This window comes from Myotis yumanensis, unplaced genomic scaffold (genome assembly GCF_028538775.1).
Source record: "Myotis yumanensis isolate MYYU_CA2020_CCGP unplaced genomic scaffold, mMyoYum1.0.hap1 SCAF_3, whole genome shotgun sequence".
Lineage (NCBI taxonomy): Eukaryota > Metazoa > Chordata > Mammalia > Chiroptera > Vespertilionidae > Myotis > Myotis yumanensis.
In genome coordinates, this window is record NW_027223754.1 from 155,907,671 (window position 1) to 155,931,045 (window position 23,375).

General features: G+C 34.9%; 1 protein-coding gene across 5 annotated transcripts in view; it reads right to left on the reverse strand.

Annotated features, from left to right (window-relative positions):
* Positions 1-774: 774 nt before the first annotated feature.
* The window catches only part of SLC16A7 (solute carrier family 16 member 7), a 377,073-nt gene continuing 354,472 nt past the window's right edge, over positions 775-23,375 (reverse strand). For all 5 annotated transcript variants that reach the window (XM_070409841.1, XM_070409837.1, XM_070409838.1 and 2 more), the window contains 3 exons: positions 15,414-15,557; positions 11,200-12,015; positions 775-7,757 (listed from right to left, as the gene is read on the reverse strand). In XM_070409841.1, coding sequence (XP_070265942.1) covers positions 7,486-7,757; positions 11,200-12,015; positions 15,414-15,557 — 1,232 coding nt within the window. In that variant the 3' untranslated portion in view covers positions 775-7,485. The remainder of the gene's footprint in view (positions 7,758-11,199; positions 12,016-15,413; positions 15,558-23,375) is intronic.

A 23,375-nucleotide genomic window follows, 5' to 3' on the forward strand; every position in this document is an offset into this window, starting at 1 on the left:
ATATCCTTGATGAACTAAGCAACAAATACTAAGAGTACAGATTACCGTTCTTACACTTTTACAGAAAGAATTCCTAATAGCAATTATTCTTCCCCTTCATCAGGGATCTTTTATTTAGAAGTGATTTCATTTTTTTTCCCTGTTCTGGAATGGAATTAAAAGAGGAAAAATCTAGGAAGAATACATATCTAGATAAAATGAGAAGAAAGGTAGATGGGATCTCTAAGATAAAAGAAACTCTAGTTTTACTTTTGCCAGACACCTCTTGTAGATTTTAGTACTGTTTAAGTAGGTGAAACGACCATTTAAAAAAACAAGCATTTTTGAGACAGATCCTATACTAATTATTTTATTAATCTATTCTCATATTTTTAAGTCAAATAATATTTTTGGGCCCTGGCCAGTGTGACTCAGTTGGTGGAGTGTTGTCCCATGCACTGAAGGGTTGTCAGTTCGATCCCGTCAGGGACATGCAAGAGGCAGCCAACTGATGTGTTGCTCTCACATCCATGTTTCTCTTTCTCTCTCTCTCCCTTCCTCTCTCTCTAGAACTCAATAAAAAATCTTTAAAAATATTTTTGGGGTGTTCTCCTCGAGATTATACAACGGCATTAATTTCTTGCTTATGACTTAATAATTCAACAAACTCGTATTGTGTGTTCTGTGCTGTGCTATTATACTTTTAGGGAACAAATAAGTGAGTAGTGCTTCGAAAATAAAATATGAGCATAAGACAAAAAAAGGAATCAATAGAATACTGACACATAGACTCTCTAAACAAATCATTAGTGTGTGTTTTTTAATGACTTAGATATCACTGTAACAACATATATATATTGGACAAAATCATTCACACCTCCCCCTAGTTATTACGTCCAATTTACTCAAAATTATCTATTGTGGGAATCAGCAAATATTCTTCAAATTAAATTTACAAACATAATTTTGTAAAGTATAATTCAATTAGGAGAAATATATTCATTTTGGAAATAAAGGATTCAAGTAAGGTTAGACTATTTCCAGGAAAGTATGTATACATGCTACAAAGTTCACCATTACAAGTGATATGGCTTATCCAGTCACTCAGAGGGCAGATATATGTTTAGCCAAAGCCCTTCACCTGTTCTGGTATTATTCTGCAAAAGTATGAATTTGTAACAAACCTAACTTAAGACAAGAGATGACAAAACAAATTAATTAAATATATCTTTGATACATAAATATATCAAAAAATAAAATACAAATCAAAATTATACATAATGCTTAGAAAATAAACAGTTCAGTTCACATGTCCTTTCTCACTAAATCCAGAAATATTTATACTTTACTTAGAATAGCATTGGTAGAAGACTAAAGTCAATTAAATAGTTTATTAAAAATTTGTCCTGTACTTTAATGAACAAGCTATATAAACTGGGTTAAACTTAAAACCTTTTTTTTTAGATACATATGAGAGCAAAACAACAGTAAACCTAGAATGAAAGTCTTAGAATGTGTTAAAACTTCACTCAGACATTCACATAATTATTTTGTTCATTTGACCAGAACTCTTTACTAATCTATACTTAAAAGAATATTGAGTGCCTGCATTTCCCTAGCTTATTTTTCCATATTCGAATTTAAAACAAAAGAGCAAAAGGCTTGTTAAACTGTGTGAAGAAAAATATCAGCTGAAAGACAATAAATTTATGACCTTTGAATAATGAATCGTCTGCTTAAGTACTGAATATTATGCAACTTACTAACAAGCACCTACGAAGACTGAGAAACATGGAGAGCGGGCAAATAGGGGAAGTAAACTAAACCCCCAAAGAAACAAAAACCATGTGCTAAAAATGTCCACAATTAGATAAAAAATTCTAAGAACTTGACCTACACATTGTAAAAAAAGAAAAGAAAATGATTTTTTAAAATGATAAAAAAGAAGAAAGAAAGGAAGGGGGCAAGGTAAAGCAGCATGGGGTTGGGATGGGAGAAGTAATATGGTCTAAAAAAATTCTCCTATGCTCCACTAAAGACAAAAATTATTTTTGCAGCATTACTTTTCCTTCTAAGGCAGAGACCTACAATTATGAATTTCAATACTACCCTAACAATTCTTTCACGAATCTCACATAAGCCAAAGAAGGTGAAAGAAAAGCAGTGAGGGACAGAGGAGTAAAATAAGCCAGGTAGAGTTAAAACCTACAGTGTACAAACTATTGCTAGCAAAGAAGAGAATATCACAACAACAAAATCCCATGAGCCCAGCAAATTATTCAATTTTTAAGGATCGACAGAGATAGTTTCTGGAGCAAATTATTCAATTTTTAAGGATCGACAGAGATAGTTTCTGGAGCTCAGTTTCTGATTTTGATTATGCGAGCATGGTAATTACTGACAATTGGGTCTGTTGGTTTTGAAGTCGATTTCTCATACATGAGGTCATGCACATTGACATGTAAAATCCCAACCCTAAAAAGAAGTGACATGAGTAAAGACTGTAATTTCTGTTTTATCTCAATTATTGTGTGCTCTTTGGTATTGTGAACTGTTTTGGCAAGGAATCTACTCAGGATGCTGTATCGGTGATGTCATTGCATCGAAAAGACCTACAGGATGGATGTGATGGTGCTATGTTTGAAGGTAAGAAGCTTGGTTTCTCCAAGTTGTCAGGCACTTTAAGAAAATTAGAAACATCCAGGAGAATAAGGGCCAAGCGCAAAAAGATCAATTTTTGTAGATTTTAAAAAATCGCATTCAAATATATAGGTATCGAATGTACAGTCACACAAGTTCCTTTATTTGAAAGATGAGTGGTAATTGCCAAAAGTATACACTGTTGGCCCCAGGAATATGGCCACTGCTGCTAGCCACAAATAAGACCAGATGCAGCGTGGGTGACTTTGTGAGGGTGTAAGACATTAGAAGTGCACCATCTGAAATTAAGCTAAGGAGAACAACATTCCATGCATGCCAAACGTTTGGAATGAGGGAAAAAGCAATGGCACTTGTTCTGTGTACAGGTCAAAGGGAACAGGGGAAAAAATGACAATACAGATGTTCAGGAAAACCTGAAAAATGAGTTAAGGGTATAGGGGCCATTGCAGAAAATAACAGAAGTAAATATATATTGCATAGATGAACCAAGTTATTTATATATCACAAACTTTTTAAAGTGTTTTTTTTTTTTGTAATTTAGGATAACCTTGTAAATAAGAATCATAATTCTGAAAATAATGTTTCATAATAAGTACTTTTAATTCTTGAGTCATAATAAGTAGCTACCAATATGGGAATTACTTATCCATAAAGAAAATAACTTTTTTCTTCTAAATTCAACCTCAGGGAAAATATATTATCCTTGAATCATACACTATGTCATTCTTTTTATGAAACGTTACATTAAAATAATTATGGATATTACATAATCATTACCATGATTTAGGATAAGGTGCATTGACTAGAAAAACAGCCAACTTGAAATTATGTAATCAGGTTATAGCAAATGCAGTCTCTAACAAACACTATATAAATCATAATATGAATTGAAGTTAAACCTAATTGGTTTCCCTGCATAAGGTTTAAATTTGTTGTATTTATATTGTATCTAGCTTCTACAGCTTCTATTAGGAGGCAGCATGGTAGTAAACATCTTAGGGGCTCTTTCTGCTTTTAGATAAACCTGAGTTCTAGTTCTGATTCTGTCACATATTACCTTTTATCTTTGGTAATTTGCTGAATTTCTTTTTTTGGTCTCACTCATCTATTATATCAGGCCAATAGCCTCTACCTATGATTTGGCTTGAATATTAAAAAGTATTAGGTAGGCAAAATGCATAATACATAAAGACTAGATCCCTTCCCACTTTGCATCCTTTCTTCCTATTAAGTTGAGCTTAACAGTCACATTTTTTTTTGAATTAAGCCTAAAATTTTATACAAATGAGAGGTTTGGGGGTGTTTTTTTTTGAAAATGTATTTTTGATAGGAAATAAATTTCAACTAATGATTAAGGCTATTTCTATATTTTATAACATCAACTTACATTAATACATCTTATGGTCTTTTTTCCTTTATCCTCAGTTGTCATGTGCAGCCAGAGAAGGATGAGTAAAAAATACCTATATTTCTAAAGTGCACATTCAAGTGTATCAAACCTAATGATTTTAGTTATTTCCTAGTGTCTGGGAATAGTGTGTGTGTGTGTGTGTGTGTGTGTGTGGGTGTGTGTGTGTAGATAAGGTGGTTGGAACTCTGTACTAACGAAGTGAAACTTATGTGTCATGTGAAGTTACACTGAGAAAATATCAAGTCTTCCAACATGAAGTACACCAGAGCCTGACTCCCTGCCTCTTAAATGTGTGCTGATTGGACCTAAAAAGGACCAGGAAAGATCATTATTATGTGGCAAAATGATAATGAATGTTCTAAGTTAATATTCTCTTTTCAATCTTGGAAAGATTCTGTTAAATTAATAAATATTTTAACAAGTTCAAGGGAGCAGGAAGAGTGCACAAGTAGAAAAACTTATTTTGCCCTGGAACAATTCTGCGTCCTGTATGGGAATTTACATCACTCTTTCCAGTATACGCTGATTTAAATTTTCAATATGTATGTATGGGAATTGCTATGTGTACGTATTTGTAACTTGCTGCATTGCCACTGCCAGACATGACTGTACACATCATATCGTGCACTCTGAATGCACAATTTCCCTTCTCTTTCTTTCTTTTACAATTTGATATAATCAGTGCCAGAAATGAAAGTATAATGAAGATGACCAAGGAGCAATAAAATAAATACGAATTGGTTTTTGACAAGAAATTCGTCAGTATGTGAATAAACCTTTTTTGGGGAGAGAACTACTGGAATGCCCCCACCAGCACGTCTCTACCAGCTGGTGATAAAAAGGACGACAGCCTTAGACCTAAAACCCATGATCACTATTCTGCTATTTATTCTCCTTACCCCTGAGTCTAATATCTATATCCATTTACAAGTGTGTCTCCAGAGAATTCAAGACACTTTGGGAAATGTTAAAGATTGGAGAGTGACTAATTTACGATGTTGCATTGCTTATGACGAATCAGAGTTACTAGAAGAGCACTCATAATATGAAAATAGCTCATTCAAGACTCAAGATTGGATAAAATGAAGTAATAATAATAATAATAGTAATAGTAATAAAAACCCACAGCCATATACTGCCACATTTCCCTGATTGATTTACTGATGGTATTGGCACATATCGTTTGACTTAATATTTGAAGAATACAAATACCTCTTTTTTATGCAAACAGTGAACGTTCAATGAAATATGGAATTTTATATAGCTTCCTAAATATGAACCGCAGGCTTAAACAGTGCATACATTTTACAAATTAAATCCTTCATGTAAGCTATCACCAAAGCTTGATATACAGGTACAATCTTTTAGGGAATAAGAATAGCACCTGCCTCTACCGCAATTAATAAAACACACAGAAACCCCAGCAAATTCCTTCTGACATCTTGAGAGTGATATCACTTCAATAACCAAGCACTAAATGCTTGTTACTAATCATGGTCTTAACTTAAACTTCAGATCTGTAGACTAAAATATTTATACCTCTAGTATTAAGCACAGTTTCTTTCTTGTTTACAAGCGCTTTATAACTCGAAATGGTATTCATAGTTCTGAAGGTACAGAAAACTATCATGTGCCACTGTATTCAAGAGTGCTGCGGGTTCCCAGATGTTTTCACATCGCCATGAAAACGAGAACCTGCAAAATTAATCTGGGCCGCAGGATTGCAAGCTTCTTGCTATTGTTATACACGATCCCTGCTCTTCACAAGTGCATATACCAGGTCACGCACAGCCTCCAGTCCTAGCAGCTGTTTTTTAACAGTCTCCTGGTTTAGTTAACAGCTACCAGGTAAGTTCAGAGGCAGCAGGAAGCCCAGTCAGTAGAGGGCAGAATTTTCAAGCGCCAACATCCCTATAATATGAGGCATTTTCAGCGGCTGAGTAAAGAGCCTATTTTTGATTTTTGGTTTTTGCTTTTACATTTTTGGGGAAGGGAGGAAATGAGAGTTTAGAGGGCTCGTGATAAGCACCCCTGCACTCCTAGTATTCTCAAATGTATTACTCATAACAGTAACCTACCGATCACCACTGCATGTTGGGAAAAATTACAACTTGGCTTATCTGTAAACCCATCTACCAGGATTTGGGTTGATTCTACTTGCTGTCTCAGTCTGAAAATAGCTCAGATGAGTTCTGGTTAAAATAAAATCCCTGGTTATTACTCTCTGGATTACTAACAAAAATCCTTTTTAGTCCTGCCCTGTGCAACTCTGTTGGGCATTATCCCTGCTCCGAAGGTTGCAAGCTCTATATTTCTCTCTCTCTCTCTCTCTCTCTCTCTCTCTCTCTCTCTCTTTTCTTTCCTCTTTCTCTAAAAACTAATAAAAAATCTTTTTAAAAATCCTTTTTAAAATCAATGGACGCAGTCCATTGCTTGAGGGTAATTTAGGCTTTTAACTTAGTTTACATATTAGGTAAAAATTCTAAAAATTAATTTGAGGGTGCTATTCTCTACTACCAGGTACTAATGCCCCTCTCAAAGAAAGCATGTGCATGGGCTAATCAAATCTTACGGTTTAAAAAAGTTAGTTGTATTTTCAAATTAAGATCACCTCATTTCCACCACCCTTGTTCTTATGTTCTTATCTTTAAAATCCACATGTACAGTAGTATGCAAATATAACACACATCTTTTTTCTCCATGGATAGTTTTTAAGTAAAAAGAAAAAAATAGTATGGTGATAATGTTCTTTTTGAACTTATTTGTTTTTTGTTCTCCAGATACTGTGAGTGGAAATTCATTTGCCTTTAGTTCCATTTCATACTTCAATATCTTAAAAAATGAAATGTGGAGAGGGTATTCTTATAGGATTAAACATATTCCTTCTAACTACTTAAACCAGGGGTTTGGAATTCAGATCTCTATAATCAAGACTGGAAGTCACTGGAATATTTGAAAATTATTTTAATCACCACAACCAGAGTCATGTATGAAAATAAAACCCTTGCATGGATTCTTTATATGCATAATCTCAAAATATAAATTTTTAAAAAGAAACATTTAAAATCTGCCATTGAGGGAAATCTCATCTCCGTCATTCGTTATGAAGTTTTATTTAAACTAAAATCCTTTCCAATATTTTGGAGGGGAAAAAAAAAAGTTCTCATAAGAAAGTCATAAACACTGGCCCGGCCCGTGTGGCTCAGTGGATGAGCGTCGTCCCATGCACCAAGAGGTCGCTGGTTCGATTCCTGGTCAGGGCATATGCCCAGGTTGCCTGCTCAATCCTCAATAGGAGGCAGCCAATCAATGTTTCTCTCTCATCTATGTTTCTATCTCTTTTCCCCTCTTCCTTCCTTTCTGTCTAAAAAAATCAATACAAAAACATATTTTTTAAAAAGTCATAAACACTGAAATCAGAGGTGTGATTCTTGCTATATATTAGTTTCTCTTTCTGAGGGATTACTCCCTGGCCTCTTGCTTTTGACTTCAACATCACATTGTTTAGATGCATTCAAAGGTTCAGATTCTCGGGACTCAGGCTTGTTACACGTTTCCTCCTTTGCTTTTTCCAACTTCTTTTCTTTTGCAAGCAATCTATAGTTTATAGTATTACCAATGAGCAGCCACACACTTGCTAGGAACACAATAGCCCCGCAGGCTATATACATATATTTATACTCTCCAGTTTCATCCACCAATTTACCTAAGAGACAAAACAAACAAACAAACAAAAAACATATTTTAGGATAAAATAATAAAAGATTCATAAATAATAAAATTTTCTAATAAATTCTTCCATAGACACAGTAGGTACCTATTTCTTATTTAAGTTAATATTAAATATTTAATGAAAAATTAGTTTATAACTTATACATATAAATAAGGGCATGTAGTGCACATGCAGCATTATATTACTGGTATATTAAAATTATTGAGCATTATTACCCTCAATACAAATGCACAATTAGGACAAAATAGGCATATATGCTTTGGGGTGCATATTCGTAAGTACATACATGTTTAATATCTATTCATGTAGAAATAGATATGATTATCTATCTATTTATTTACAGCAGACACATGGAGATTGCTTCACTCTTTCCCATGCTTCCTATCTTTTGAAAAAAGAGGGAAACATTACATTCTTTAGGAAAGACCCAAAGGCTTTTATAAAGTTCATAGAGGACATGATGTTTACTAAATGCTTTCTCTATGCCCAGCACGAGGCTAAACACTATTTGCAATATCTCACTGACTCCCACAGGAGCACTGGGAAGTAATCTGAGCATGGTTACACAGCCAGGGAGGGTCAGAATCTGGGTCTGATCAAGGACTGTCTGAATCTCACATTCCTATGAGATTCTGTTCTTTAAAATGGCTTCATCAACTCTCATGGTTAAGAAGTATGTCACTTTTGTGGCTAATTACAGTTTTTACTTTATCTAAATCTAAATTATTAAGGCCAAACTAATCAGAGAAAATGTTGCCCGCCACACATGGCTCAGTGGTTGATCGTCAACCTATGAACCAGGAGGTCATGGTTCGATTCCCATCCGAGGCTTGATCCCCAGTAGGGGGTGCGCAGGAGGTGGCTGATCAATGATTCTCTTTCATCATTGATGTTTCTATCTCTCTCTCCCTCTCCCTTCCTCTCTGAAATCAATACAAAATGTTTTTTAAAAAAAGAAAGAAAATGTTTATTCCATTTGATTATTGAAAATATGAAAAAACTAGCTTGGTGCCATATAATCTGAAGGCTTTCTTGACTTTTAAAAATATTTCAGTTCATAGATTTGCCTCTTGCTTTTTTTTTTTTTTTTTTTTTTTGCAGGCACCCGATTCTTAACGATAATTATTACCAGCAAACCTGAGTGTACACAAATCCATGTTGTTTCTTATATGCTTATTCCAGGTGATTCTGATAAACACCTATTTGTTTAGTCAGAATCTCTATCATTCTAACTGAAACCTACTCAGTAGCTCAGTGTTAAATTTAGTTACTTTTGAAATTAACTCTTTAAACAAGGTTCCTTGTTTTAATTAGGTAAATGGTGGAATAGGCTCATTTGAATGCATATGACACATACATAAGCATATGACACATACAAAAACTGCATAATTTAATTTCCCATTCTGACTTTAAGTCAAATATTCTTTTTATACAATGATTGTCACACTTTAAAATACATAAACATCAGTTCTATGCCCCCATCAGAGTTCATATCACTGTAGGCTGCCGAATCAACCTACTTTCAAAATGTTTTGGGAGTTTTTTAATCATCATCAAGAAACCATATATGATTTCTAGAACTAAAGCTTCAGTTCTTTGTGAGTACAGCAGTGAGTCTTGGCTGACAAAAAATAAAAATAAAAATCGTGCTCTCCCTACTCTTTACTGCTCTATGAACAAGAGTAGTAGGAGCAGCAGCAACTGTGTGAGAAGTAACTCCAAGACCCATTCATTCAAAAGTATTTACTGAGTGCCTACAATGTGCCAGACACCATTCTAGGAGATGCCGCATGCTGCAGAGAAGAAGCCCATCTCAAATCATGGAGTGTCTGTCAGGGGCGGCAGGAGGCAGAAACAGGATGAAAAAGGTGGGAGTATTATGGCTAGAGTGTGAGAGCTTCATGAAGGAGCCACAAGTCAGTTGCTGCCATAGCTATCACTGGCACAATGGTTTGGCAATATTAAACAATAAGCATTTAAGGGTGCAGCAATAGATGTAAATATTCATAAAGGTTCTCAGCCCAAGGAGAAGTAGCCAAATCAGATTCCTTCATTTTCATCCTGAAAGCCCACCCACTACATCTGTTGACCTTTTTTTTTTCTTTAATCATCCCACCATGGCTACTGAAATACAATTTTCTCTGTTGATACTAAGAATTTTATTGCTAATGAATAGGCTTCTAAAACCCATTTGGTAAAACTGCTTCTGTATGAAAAGATAGGCTAATTAGACTTGTCTTATAAAATAAAATCCATTGGCTGATAAATATACTGACTGGTTTTAACTGTTTTTAAAAATTGTTTTGGTGCCATTTACATCCACACTGAGGGATATACCACCCAAAACAACTGTGCAATTTACTAGAGGACACGCGTGGTAGACAGCAAGTACACAAATACACAGCTCATTCCTAACCAAGTGAAAAAGCAAAAGGTAAAAAGTCAAAGTGTCTTAAGTTAGCAAATTAAAGATAAATTATCCCACTTTTGAAATGATTTCTTAATGTCATGTAAGAAAACTTTTGTAAACTGATTAAAATACATTGAAAATTTTACATTTAGCCCGGCATTGACTGTGACCACCAGGGGGCAGGCTAGGAGTCTAAGTGAATACGTAAGTTTAGTATTAGCCAAAATATATAGTGGTTACTGAAAAATTCTGGTCCACAAAAAGCATTTAATATTTATAACATTAATATGTTATAAACAAAAATTAAGCAAAGTATAAACTTCAAAATGAACTTACACATGCGTCTTAGTGTCCTTATTGGACGCTTTTGTAAGCATATTAAAAATATTTTAGATCTTAAAATTAAAATATAGTCTTTATAATGTATAAATATGAACTATAAGTGTCTGATAAATATGACTTTTATTGATATATATATATGTATATATATATATATATATATATATATATATATCCTATCAGTGGGTATTATAAAAGTATTCCTCCCTTAGGCATGTATTGGCAACAAAATCCATTTCAATATAACCAATAAGAAAATAGATCCTGACTTTTTGAGAGAGCTATTTTAAATTTTTGACTAATTTTAATATAGATGGAAGAGAAATCTATCACCAATGATAAAATTTAAAAAGTGACTTTTACATTAAACATTTTTAAAAACACCAAAACAACTGATATGGGTAAAAAACCTAAACATTATGCAACTAATTACCAGTTTAACTTAAATTCTTAAGTTCATAGGTCCAGCGTTTGAAACAATTTAGATCTAAATTCAACTAATTATGAAGTTCAAAAATACATAATCAACCCTAAAATTAACACACCCTCAGTCCTTCAGGCTATTCGTATTTTTTAAATGACAAAGCATGTGCTATATTACAAAGAACATCTCAGTCAATAGCTATTGATTTGATGCTTTTTGCTTTCCTTGATGAGAAACCTTACCAGCCAGAGGAGGGCCAAGGAGAACCGGACAGCACTCCACAATGGTGACGAGCCCCACGGCGCTGGAAAATCTTTGAGCACCAACAAGGTCCATGAGACTTTCAAAGAGGATACTGCTAACACTCCCAAATCCAAGGCCAAAAAATATAGCATAAAACACCAGGCTTATGTAGTCCTCTGCCAACGGGCACAAGAGATGGCACACTCCCGTGAACATAATCGCAAAACTGAAGAAGTACTGGATTCGAGGTCGAACAAGTTTGGTGTTTGCAATGAATCCTACTGCAGGCCTCGCAAACATGTCAACGAAAGCCATAACCGACAGCAGGAAGGCTGCCGAGTACTCATCAATCCCCTTGTCTTTAGCATATGGAGCCAAGAATATAACGGGGGCAAAAAACCCTAGAAACATAATGACATTTCCAGATAAGTATATCAAAAACCCCCTATGCTTGAAAAGGGAGAAATCTAAATAGTTATTCACTTTTTCCCAGGCTGATTGCTTCTTGTGGCCTTTTTTCACACCCGACTCAAGCTCTGTCTCGCCAATCTTATTTTGGGCCTTAGTACTTTGTTTGGATTCAACGGGTCTCATGAGAGCCCCCGCCACACAGGCATTCAACAATATGCCTCCCAAAATCATGAAGCTGCCTTTCCAGCCGAACATATTAAAAAGGAACTGATTGAAAGGAGCTAATGTACTTAAGAAAACAGGACTTCCTGCCATGGCGAGCCCATTCGCCATGGGTCGTTTCTTATAGAAGTATTTGCCAATGATTGTTAAGGCGGGTTGCAGGTTGAAGGCTAGACCTAAACCTGCAAAGAACAAAACAGAAGGAAGAAAAACACAAACACATTATGCCACTCACAAAAGAAATTACTCTTCAAAACTTACATTCAATTGGGTAAGGCAGGACTCAAAAGGCAATAGCAGGTGGGGATTTTTGTTAATCAACAATATCAAGAGAATGGCACATAAAAAGTTTCTCATAACGGGACACTTGGTATGTATGATGGTTTCATATTCCTTTCATTTTAAAGCACAAAAATAAAACCAAAAACTTTTACTGATGTTTCAAAAATCAGAGAATAGTTTGAAACTAGGACAAAATTATTAGTTCTTATAATTACAATCACTTAGTTCCATAGATTTTCATCTGCTTTCATATTTACATAAATATATATACATATATAGATATACATACAAACACACACACACACACACACATATATATACAAATATATATATATATATATATATATATATATATATATATGATAGATTTATTTCCTTTTGGGAAAGACTGCATTTAAAACATGAATGGTTTCTTTTCAGTTGAACACACTAAAAATTTTGTCACTTATAAGCAATCTTAGGTCTCCCCAGAGATATTTCTTCAAAGCCATGCAAATAATAAAAAAGAATAATAAATTCATGTCATTAGTTCCATGCTCTCCATCCTCACATTCCACATTTCATGAATATAGACGCATATGCGTGTTAACTAAAAAGCAAATAATTTCGGGGCTTGAAACATAGTCTTATTTCAGGGAGTAAAGGTTATTATTTATGTAAGTCACAAGTCCCTGCTGTCTAGGGAGCTTCTTGGCAGTGCTAAATATCGCCTTTGAAAATTTATTCTTTCTTATAGCTCGCCAAGGTACTATTTAGCAATAGTAATGAAAAAGTTTGTTTAAAAAGTACACAAAGTTGATTGATATAAACTACCTCTCTTTCACTCTTCACCTACATATTATTCCATATTATTTTAGGAGTTATAGAAGTAAGAATTCTGCATTTACTAATCTATGTAATTGAGACAGTACTGCCAAGTAGTTAAGTATTTAGATTCTGGGACACTCAGTTCTGAGTATAAATACTTATTGCAAACAATTAATACAAATGTTTTCTATGAGGAGGAGGGTCCCTAAAAGCTGACTGGGAGGAACGAAGAGCATGCTTGGAGAGTAACAGGGCAGTACGCTCCCTGATTCTACCGCTGCCCTGTGCCGTACCTGCGAGATATGCAGAATAAGTGTAAAGAGACCCAACATACAAATAATAAAACTGACCAGCCTATAGTCAGCGTCTTGAAAGTGGAAGAACCAAAATTAAAACTCAGCAATTGTTTTCAAATGTATTTTTCTTTTTAACTTTTACATACACACACACACACACACACACACACACACACACACACACACGAGAGAGAGAGAGAGAGAGAGAGAGAGAGAGAGAGAGAGATGGATTTGTTATTCCTCTTATTTATGCATCCATTGGTTGATTCTTGCATGTGACCTGACTGGAGATCAAACCCACAACCTTGGCTCACAGGGAGGACACTCTAACCACCGAGCCACCTGGCCAGGGCCCAAATTGTGTTTTGAAATTGTGTGCTAATCCTATGCCATCTCCTCTCCCCAAGTCCCCACTCTGTCACCTGGAATTTTACTTTCAGATGGTAATCCAAGTTCTCCTTAAGAGAGAGTGGCCATCTATTTCCTATTCTGGCATGGCAAAACAAGCACGAGATTTGAAATAAAAAATCTAAATCTGCCTCAACTACTTACCTATGTGTGCTACTTGGCAAAACATTTAGACTTCTTCAGCTCTAATTTCCTCAACAACAAAGATACGGTTGCCAAAATCAACTAAATTCTAGAACTGTAAGATATTATATAATGACATTGTGATGATTATTATTTGCTAATATATATTTAAAAGTAATAAAATGCTGGGCACTCTGTACTCCATGTTAACTTTTTTCATTTAGTCATTCTAAGAACTCCCAAATAATAGAGCTATCATTTCCCCCATTTTGAAGACAAAGAGAATGGGGCATAAGGAGGTTAATTTACCCAGGATCACAAAGCTAATGTGGGCTGAGTCAGGTTTCTAAAAAACTTGTCTGATTTCAGATACCAAAAAGTATTGGCTGACAATAACTTACGATAATTTTTTTATAGGTGTACTTAATGGCTGACTCTAGCAGCACCAAAGCCTCCAAGACCCAAAGGAATGGAATGGAAGTTACAATAACATACAGGGTGGGGCAAAAGTAAGGTTTGCAATTATTTGTATTACAATAATTAATAAATAATAATACAAGAATGAACTGTTTCACACACTCACAACTGTAAACCTATTTTTGCCCCACCTTTATAATACTGTTGCTATTTGTGGTGCAGTAATACCCAGATCACCTTTTCCCTAATACATCTACTTGTAAACTTAGCCTTACTTCCATCGTCAAATATAATGCATAGCATTTCAGCACAAAGGAAAGGGCATTCTCTCCATTCTGGCAATTTTTGGACAGAATAAGATTCTCTCACTCACAAAAGATGTTTTACCATATCAAGAAAAGAGGGAGAGAGGTGTTGATAGGAAGTAAAGAGAAGGATTTAACATCACTATGTTGTAGGCTTTAATGCTTCACATTTTTTTCACCACATGACACGTAAGTGCAAGGTTAGACTGATCTAAACTCACAATAAGAAGAGAAATATGTTTACCTTGTTATCTGTGGGCATAAGAAAAATATTCTATTTTCCAAATGTACATGTTCAGGTCAGTTTAAGTCCAGAGACGTTTTGCATGAGAAACAACTATAATCAAATGCTAGGACGTCATTTGAAAATATTTGTGTTTAGAGGCCAATGTGCCTTCTAGAGCTTTACACCAGAATCTTTTTAGGAAGGAAACAAAAGGGCACCAATACAGAGCTCCACCATAAACAGAATACAATAATTCTATTGTTAAAGCTAAGTCAGTGCATCCAGAAAATAACTCTTTGTCACCATTTTTAACCTATTGTGTAAAATATCAGATATTGTAAATACTAATAAGTAATAAAAAATACATTTTTTTAAATGAAGCTATTTATATGCCAGAAAGCTTCTGTCGGCCATCTTAACTGGCTGAAGAGTAAAGGGTAAAATGATAAAAACAGGCCAATGCTGCTTTGTTTTTGACATTTATATCATAGAGCATTTATGTATCTGATGAATCATTTTCTCCCATTACCTGAAATAATTTTGATTGGACATTCCATAGCTAGTATTTCAATGTATTAGATGAAAATAATTCAAGATCGTACCTGATATAAAATAAAATTCAAAGAAAACGATGAGAATGTTCTATTGTTCCTGTATTTTAGAGAGCTTTGTGAACAACAGGAGTGTTAAAATAGTAAGCTGAAAACAAAACTTACCTCCAATGAATCCCACCGTGACGTAGAGCTCTATTACGCTGGTGCTAAAAGAGGCTGCGACCAATCCCACACAGCACAGCAAACCTCCTAGCATTACCACTGGCCGGCTACCATATTTATTCACCAAAATACTGCTTATGGGACCTGAGTAGAGATGAGATTAAGAAATATTCAGTTGCTGGGTCATTTATTTTTAACATTGTTAATTTTGAAAGCTGAGAATGCACATTTTAATGATAAAAAAAAAAAACCAGCAGTACACAGAGCATATAATGAAGACTTCAGTAAATTCCAATCAGTTTGACTGATTATCTTTAATCATACATGTAAAAGCACATAAAATAACACATTAGAACTACATGATATATAGTTTATGATCATAGTCATTCAACTTTTGATGAAAAAGTTTTTTGACAAAATATAGCTAAATTGTCTAAATATCTTAGTAAATGCAGGAAAATGTATGTAACAAAAATCTAGCCATCATATAAATGACATCTTAGAATTTTGTTTTTTAGAATACTGTACACACACACACACACACACACACGTGCTCTTAGAGTTCAATTTTTAAATTGGAACCCATTATGCTTTTTCTTTAATATTATTTCTTTGATTCTAAGACACCAGTTCTTTCCATATCTTACTGTATTAGAAATAAGGATGTCTTACCCTTGATGATCTCTGAACAATTCCTGTTTGTTATTTCTGTGGCTTGGTTGGGCAATAGGAATAACTCACATTAACTCATACTTTAATCAAACCATTTAACGACCATTTAAAACGGAATATGAAACCTTCACTGTTTTTTGAAAAATTTTCTGTTGAGACATTCTGATAGGGCCAAGAAAGTACCAGCCCAAACTTGCAGAATGGACACTGTAGTTTAGATGGAATTACCAGAAAAAAGTGGTGGATTTCTCCTTTAAAATATGCTCCCTCATGGACAAGGAGAACAAACTCTATGTTAAACATGAACATCAAGGATTTGGACTCAAAAACTAATTTAGGAGAGCCAAATACTGCCTGGAAAGAAGGTTTTGAAATGCCTTGCTCAATTTTTTTAAATGTACATTTTCTGGATATATGTGTGTATTTGTGTGTGTATGCATAAAATATTCAAGAATCATTAAATTAATGTAAGTATGTCTTTAAAAGCTCTTTTGGTAATTATAAAATTAAAGTTATAAATATTAATAAAGTGCTGCATCTTATTTTAGTGCACATCATTTTTTGTAATGGTATTTTATAAAATAATGGTACAACTGCCCTCGCCAGATATACCAAGGCTGTGGGTTTGATCTCTAGCGGGGCACATATGGGCATCAACCAATGAATGCATGAATGGGTGGAACAACAAATCCCTCTAAAATCAATAAATAAATATTAAAAATAATATACAATTTAACAATTGAGGCTTAGAGTCAATGAAAAATCCATACTAGCTTATAAAACTTGTCAATGTGTAAATGATTTGATTTGACATTCCATTTTCAACTTAAAATTATATTTCATCTGAAACTAGGGACACTACTTTTCTTAAAATAATTTAACTAACTCAATTTAATTCAACTTAACTCAAATTAGTTTAATACAGTATTTCTTGAGCCAGTTTTCACATGCCAAGGATGAGTTAATCCTCAATGCATTACAGTCCAGAGAAAGAAATAATCAAGAAGCTATTTTAAGAACTGTGGTGGGTGCTTTGACAAAAATTAGACAATCAGAATAAATTCAAAGGCATTTACCAATTACTTGGATTAATAACAATGATCTCTTCTCAGTAGCACTGATATTATGTATATCATTTTCTATGTGGTGCCTAGATAATTAAAAAAATGAGTTAACTGATTTGCTACATTTTATAATTGTGTTTGCCCCAAATGTGTAAACTTAAATTGGAACATAGGCTGTGAATCACAACTAAATTTGCAATGTATGTGAAATAATTATATCTAAATATTGGCATAACTACATCAAAGCTTTTTCCATCACTGTGATTAACTAAAGAAAGGCACTAAAAAAAACATTTAGAGGTGCTGGCATTTTCTTTTTTTGAGGTGGCTTAGATAGTTTCTATATTGGGATTAGTCAAAATGCAGTAAGAGTTATAATTTTAACAAATAATTTTATTTTAAGCTATATACTTTAGTTAAATGATATCCTATATGGGATATATTTACATAAGTTTTCTATAATCTTTTTCCTGGCCAAAAAAACACACAACAAGAACACTTCATAAGTGATTATTTAGAAATAATCAAAGCTCCATACTCCACTACTTCCTTGTCTTCTGCAAGCTACTTCTGTCAGCTACTTCTGTTTTTCCTGGTGTGGCTCCATAATACTTACAAAGAGGATACTTATTCTGCAAGGAAGCTTTTGTGGGTTCTTATAAATTAGAGTTTGCCCACTCTTAGAACTCCTGTTGCACTTAGAGTTGGTAACGCACACACACACACACACACAATTATTTACTCTCCATTTCATTTGTTTGAATCTTGTTCATACGTATAAAATGTCATAAAATATGTCTACTTTGTAATAGTTGTGGGTCAAAATTTAAATTATGATATAAAGTAAAATACACTCATTTTGTAAATAATTTTTTAAAAATATATTTTATTGATTTTTTACAGAGAGGAAGGGAGAAGGATAGAGAGTTAGAAACATCAACGAGAGAAAAACATCGATCAGCTGCCTCCTGCACACCCCCTACTGGGAATGTGCCTACAACAACTTGAATGGAATTGAACCTGGGACTCTTCACTCTGCAGACTGATGCTCTATCCACTGAGCCAAACCGGTTAGGGCTGTAAAGAATTTTTAATGCTTAATATTAGCTTGAGGAGGCATCTAACATTAGATGTAAAATGATACCGTCCGTTATCTCTCTATCTTACAAGCAGCTTAGTTTATTGTTACTAACAGGAAATACAAAATTAAAAACAAAAACGGATTCTCACCACATGTGATGTTTATTAAGCATGAGCTAGCTTCCCTGGTGTCCCCTTTTGATTAATTATAGGCCTAATTATAGACTGAGCTCATTCATTCATTCATTTATTAATTCAATCATTCTGGAAGTTTGTACTCAGCATGTGTTTTCAAGTAATCATGATGTTTAATCATTAGTTATGTCAAAAAAGAAAACTCTGTCCCTACTGATAGTTATATCTGAGTCCTTATCTAAGTACAGCAGTTATTGTTCATCGAAAATCTTTGTTCTATTTGCTCATCAAGCAGTTATAAAAAATGACATGCAAGAATAATAATGTCTTATTTGCAAAAAATTCACAAAAGTATCAGATTGTATCTAATTTCTTCTGATCCTGCTTTCCAATCGAAGAATTTTTAGTGTTAAGTATAATGGCCACATGCATGTTAACTATGAAGTTGTATAGGAGAGTTTCCTCAGAGAGCAGTGTAAGGATCTTAATACTGTCACCTGTATTCCCACTACTTCCTTGTCTTCTAAAAGCTACTTCTGTCAGCTACTTCTGTTTTTCTTGGTGTGGCTCCATAATATTTACCAAAAGGATACTTATTATGGTAAGGAAGTTTCTGTGGGTTCTTATAAATTACAGTTTGCCCAGTCTTAGAACTCCAGTTGCGCTTAGAATTGGTAACACACACACACACACACACACACACACACACACACAATTATTGACTCTTCATTTAATCTGTTTGAATCTTGTTCATACATTCTATTCTAAGCTTTGTGAAAGTAGTTGCCATATATACTATTATTCATCATGCCAAATATTCATCAATATTTATTGAGTTACTACTTTTTGCAGTTAGTATGCTAATAATTGTGAATTATTACATATGATTTTTGTGGCAATCTGATGATATAATTGCCTAATTAAAGTTATGTAACAGTTGATAAAACTGAGGTGTGCAAAGTGCTTAGATAACTTGTTCAAGATCACGTCAGAATCAATGATAGAATGTGGGTATGAGCCCAAAGACACCTGATTATAAAACTGTACTATTAACTACTGTGCAGAAAAGAGTCAACAACAGCAAGGCTAAGATACTATCCTTCAAAAGGCCTGATTTGTATCCAACTGGTGTGGCTCAATGGTTGTGCATTGACCTATGAACCAGGATATAACAGTTCAATTCCTGGTCAGGGCACATTCCTGGGTTTCAGGCTTGATCCCCAGTGGGGGGCATGCAGGAGGCAACTGATCAATTATTTTCTCTCATCATTGATGTTTCTATCTCTCTCTCCCTCTCCCTTCCTCTCTGAAATCATTAAAAAGAAAGAAGAGAGAGAGAGAGAGAGAGAGAGAGAGAGAGAGAGAGAGAGGAAGGAAGGAAGGAAGGAAGGAAGGAAGGAAGGAAGGAAGGAAGGAAGGAAGGAAGGAAGGAAGGAAGGAAGGAAGAAAAAGACATGATTGCAAGTTTGGGCTTTAATTGGCACCTGCAAACTTGGATTTCAGAAGTACCCCCATCATTCCCTACCTGATAAGAGTGGCTCACTGTGCCTAAACTGTTTTACAAACAATCAACAGTAGTTTTAATAAATAAATAAACAAACAAACAATATAGTTTATCTTGAATATATGCTTTCTTCCTGGGAGTCTGGAATTTTGGCATATGCTAGACAGGGAATACCTATGTAACCAGTAACCCAAACGAAACCTTAAGCACTGAGCCTCCATTGAGTTTCCTTGTTGGGCAACACTTCACACATGTCAAAACCAATTGCTGAAGGAATTAAACCCATCCTTTGTGATTCCGTTGGGAGAAGACTCTTGGAAGTCTGCAATTGGTTTCCTCTGTACTTTGCCTGATGGGTTGTTTCTTCCTGATTTTGTTTTGCACCCTGTCCATGCAATAAATCATGGCCATGGAAGACATTTTTGAGTTTGGTGAATCTGGAAACAAATCATCAAACCTGGGTGTGATCTCTCTTACTGCTAATTTTGAATTTTGGTATAGAACTTATAAACAGATGGGGTTTGTTAATATTTTTAAAGGTATGACATATATATGTATGTATGTATACTAGTCTATTGTTTTGTATATTGTTATTCTGTTCTGTAGATGTAAATTCACAGTGCTTGTTATTTCTTCTGTATGTTACATGAGTACATAATAAATGATGTGAGAAAATTTGGAAAGTGTGTTATGTAATGAACATTTCATAAAATATATTTGATCACTCGAAAACCATGAATTGAAATTGACTATGAATTTGAGCTATATAAAATTTTGTATGCACGGTATAAACACTAACAGGAGAAATGATAAAATGCTATAATTTATTTTTCATTTGCTTTATTTCCAATTTGTATATGTAGTATCCTGTCAAATCAAATGATAGAAAGCATTAGTTCAAGACTGGGAGAAAGTTGTTTGCAATTTCAGAAATTTATCTGTGTTTACTACCATAGTATTTTTGTTACTAACAAAAACATTTCAATTTTGAAATATTTTTCAAAGAGGTTTTTTTTAAATTAGAAAACTGGGAATATTTTAAGTTGGACAGAGTGTGGACTCTTCTTCATTAACTACTTGTTTGCCTGAGGTCGATTTCTGCACTGAAGTTGGGATTGAAAATCCACGTGGTTTCTCTCTCCAGGTGATTTTCTTTCATTTCAGTTCAGTGAAAAACATGAAGGGAGTGTCCCTGATTATTAGAAAGCGGCCATTGCATTTGCTTTTTGAATGGATGAAGACATCAGTGTTACCCAGGTACGTCATCAGTTAGCACATTGCTCTATGGTAAGTGCCCCAGGTTAACTTACTGGAGCTCATCCAGCTCCACAAAAGATGAATCTTAACACATTGTATGCGGGAAACGTATTTATATGTTTTACGTTGACTGTAAGTAGTAGAGCCACCTGTTAGCTAGCGCGCGATGAAAACTACCCACAAACAATGTGTTAATGTCGGCTGAAGACACTCATTGTGTGTTCACTCAGCACTTAAGCATATAAATGTTTTGAGCAAGTGCTTTGAGTAGCTGCAGAAGTCAAGAAAGGGACGGATTAACATGATAGGCGTGCTTGCTGTATAACAGGGACAGAGGGTGACATGGTCCACAAACTCAGCTTTGCATTTGCTGTTTCCTCTTTTGGGAATGTTCTCCCTTTATATGTAAACTAGAGGCCCAGTGCACAAAATTTGCGCACTGGCGGGGGGGGGGGGGGGGGGGGCGGTCCCCTCAGCCCAGCCTGCACCCTCTAGCAGTCCGGGACATCCCTCTCACAATCCAGGATCCCTCGCTCCTTACTGCCAGCCTGCTCACTCCTTACTGCTCGGCTCGCTGCTCCTTAGTGGCAGGCTCCTTACAGCTTGGCTCACTGCTCCTAGTGCTACTGCAGAAGCGGGAGATGCTGCTGCCACCGTTGTTGTGCTTGCCAGCTGTGAGCATGGCTTCTGGCTGAGCAGCACTCCCCCTATGCAAGCATATTGACCGTCACGGGGCAGCTCCTGTGTTGAGTGTCTGCCCCCTAGTGGTCAGTATGTATCATAGCGACCAATCGTTCTGGACATTCCACCTTAATGGTCGATTAGGCTTTTATTATATAGAAGATGAGTCATTTTTCTAATACTCAGGTCTTTGCAGATATATCGACTACTCAGAGAGATTGCTCACCATTCCAATAGATGAAGCTATTAATGAGATACTAAATGCTATTTTTAAATACACTTATAAATCTACAGCTCATTTTCCATGCCTTCCATATTTTTCTTTTTTGCACATTTCAATGTCTGTCTGACATTGGCCTGGTTGCAAGACAAGTTCTTGAATTTTAATAAAAAGATAGTTATTTTTATGTGTTTTTTTCTTTTCCTCTCTGTACACTGAACTCTTTTCCATTTCTATATTCATTCAACCACAGGTTTTTTTTTCCAACTAGGCATCATCACAACTGTTTAAAAGGGATAATCATGCTATTTGTATTGGAGGGGAAGGGGGATAGACAAATTGACATCAAAATCTTTTAATACAAATCATTCTCTATGCCCGAGAAGAGAAATGCCAAGCACTTCCTTGGTGTTTATAGGTTACATTATTCTCAACCAGGAAAATCATTCTAACTTGTTTAAGGTATACAGTGGCTACATAATAATAAAAATAACATTTATTGAGGACTTGGCACTTCTAAGCTCTTCACATTATAAAATCACATTTAATCCTACTACTTCTCTAAAAGTTGGTAGTATTTCTTTCTTTCCCATTTTATTTTCATTCCCATTTTATAAATAAGGAAACTGAGGTGCAAAGTAGTGACTTTTAAGGATTGCTCAAGCACTCTGCTATAACTGCCTATGCGAAGAGTTTTTTGTGTTTTTTTTTTTTTTTTTTTTTTCTGGGAGGAATGATTAAATATTGTTTACATACAAAATGCTCATTCTTTAAAATAAAAATTTACATTTAAAACTACATTACACAAAATTTACAACAATGTTTAAGAAGATAATAAAACAAGGCTGTAATTGCAGAACTGTTGGTTACCTACCCAAGAGCCACGCCATCTTCCTCCTTAACAGAACCCCGATTTTAATTTATACCTGACCTCTTCTGTGAGAGCCCAGGCCTAACACTTGGGAGTGAATCATAAGTGAATCATGATAGGACTGTTCCCATTACCAAATCCTGGTGTGAACACAAGCATTTTGTGACAATGCATATAGGAAGAGTCCCCTGGGGACATCTAAGAAAGCATTTCCTCAGTCTTACAAAGCAATAAAATGCCTCAATATATTCTCTTGACAATGTGATGCCTGGAAGTGCCATAGTCATCGGTGGCCCATGAAGGGTGCTTGGAGATTAGGTAGATTAGCCCTTGATTACATCAAAGAACCAATTAATCAAACAAACCAGGAACTGCCTTGCTTAGACTTCTTTGTGATATGACATCATAAAATTTCCTTATTAGCTTACCAAGGGACACTGGATTTTTCTTTACAGTCTAAAATATCCCAACTAATCTG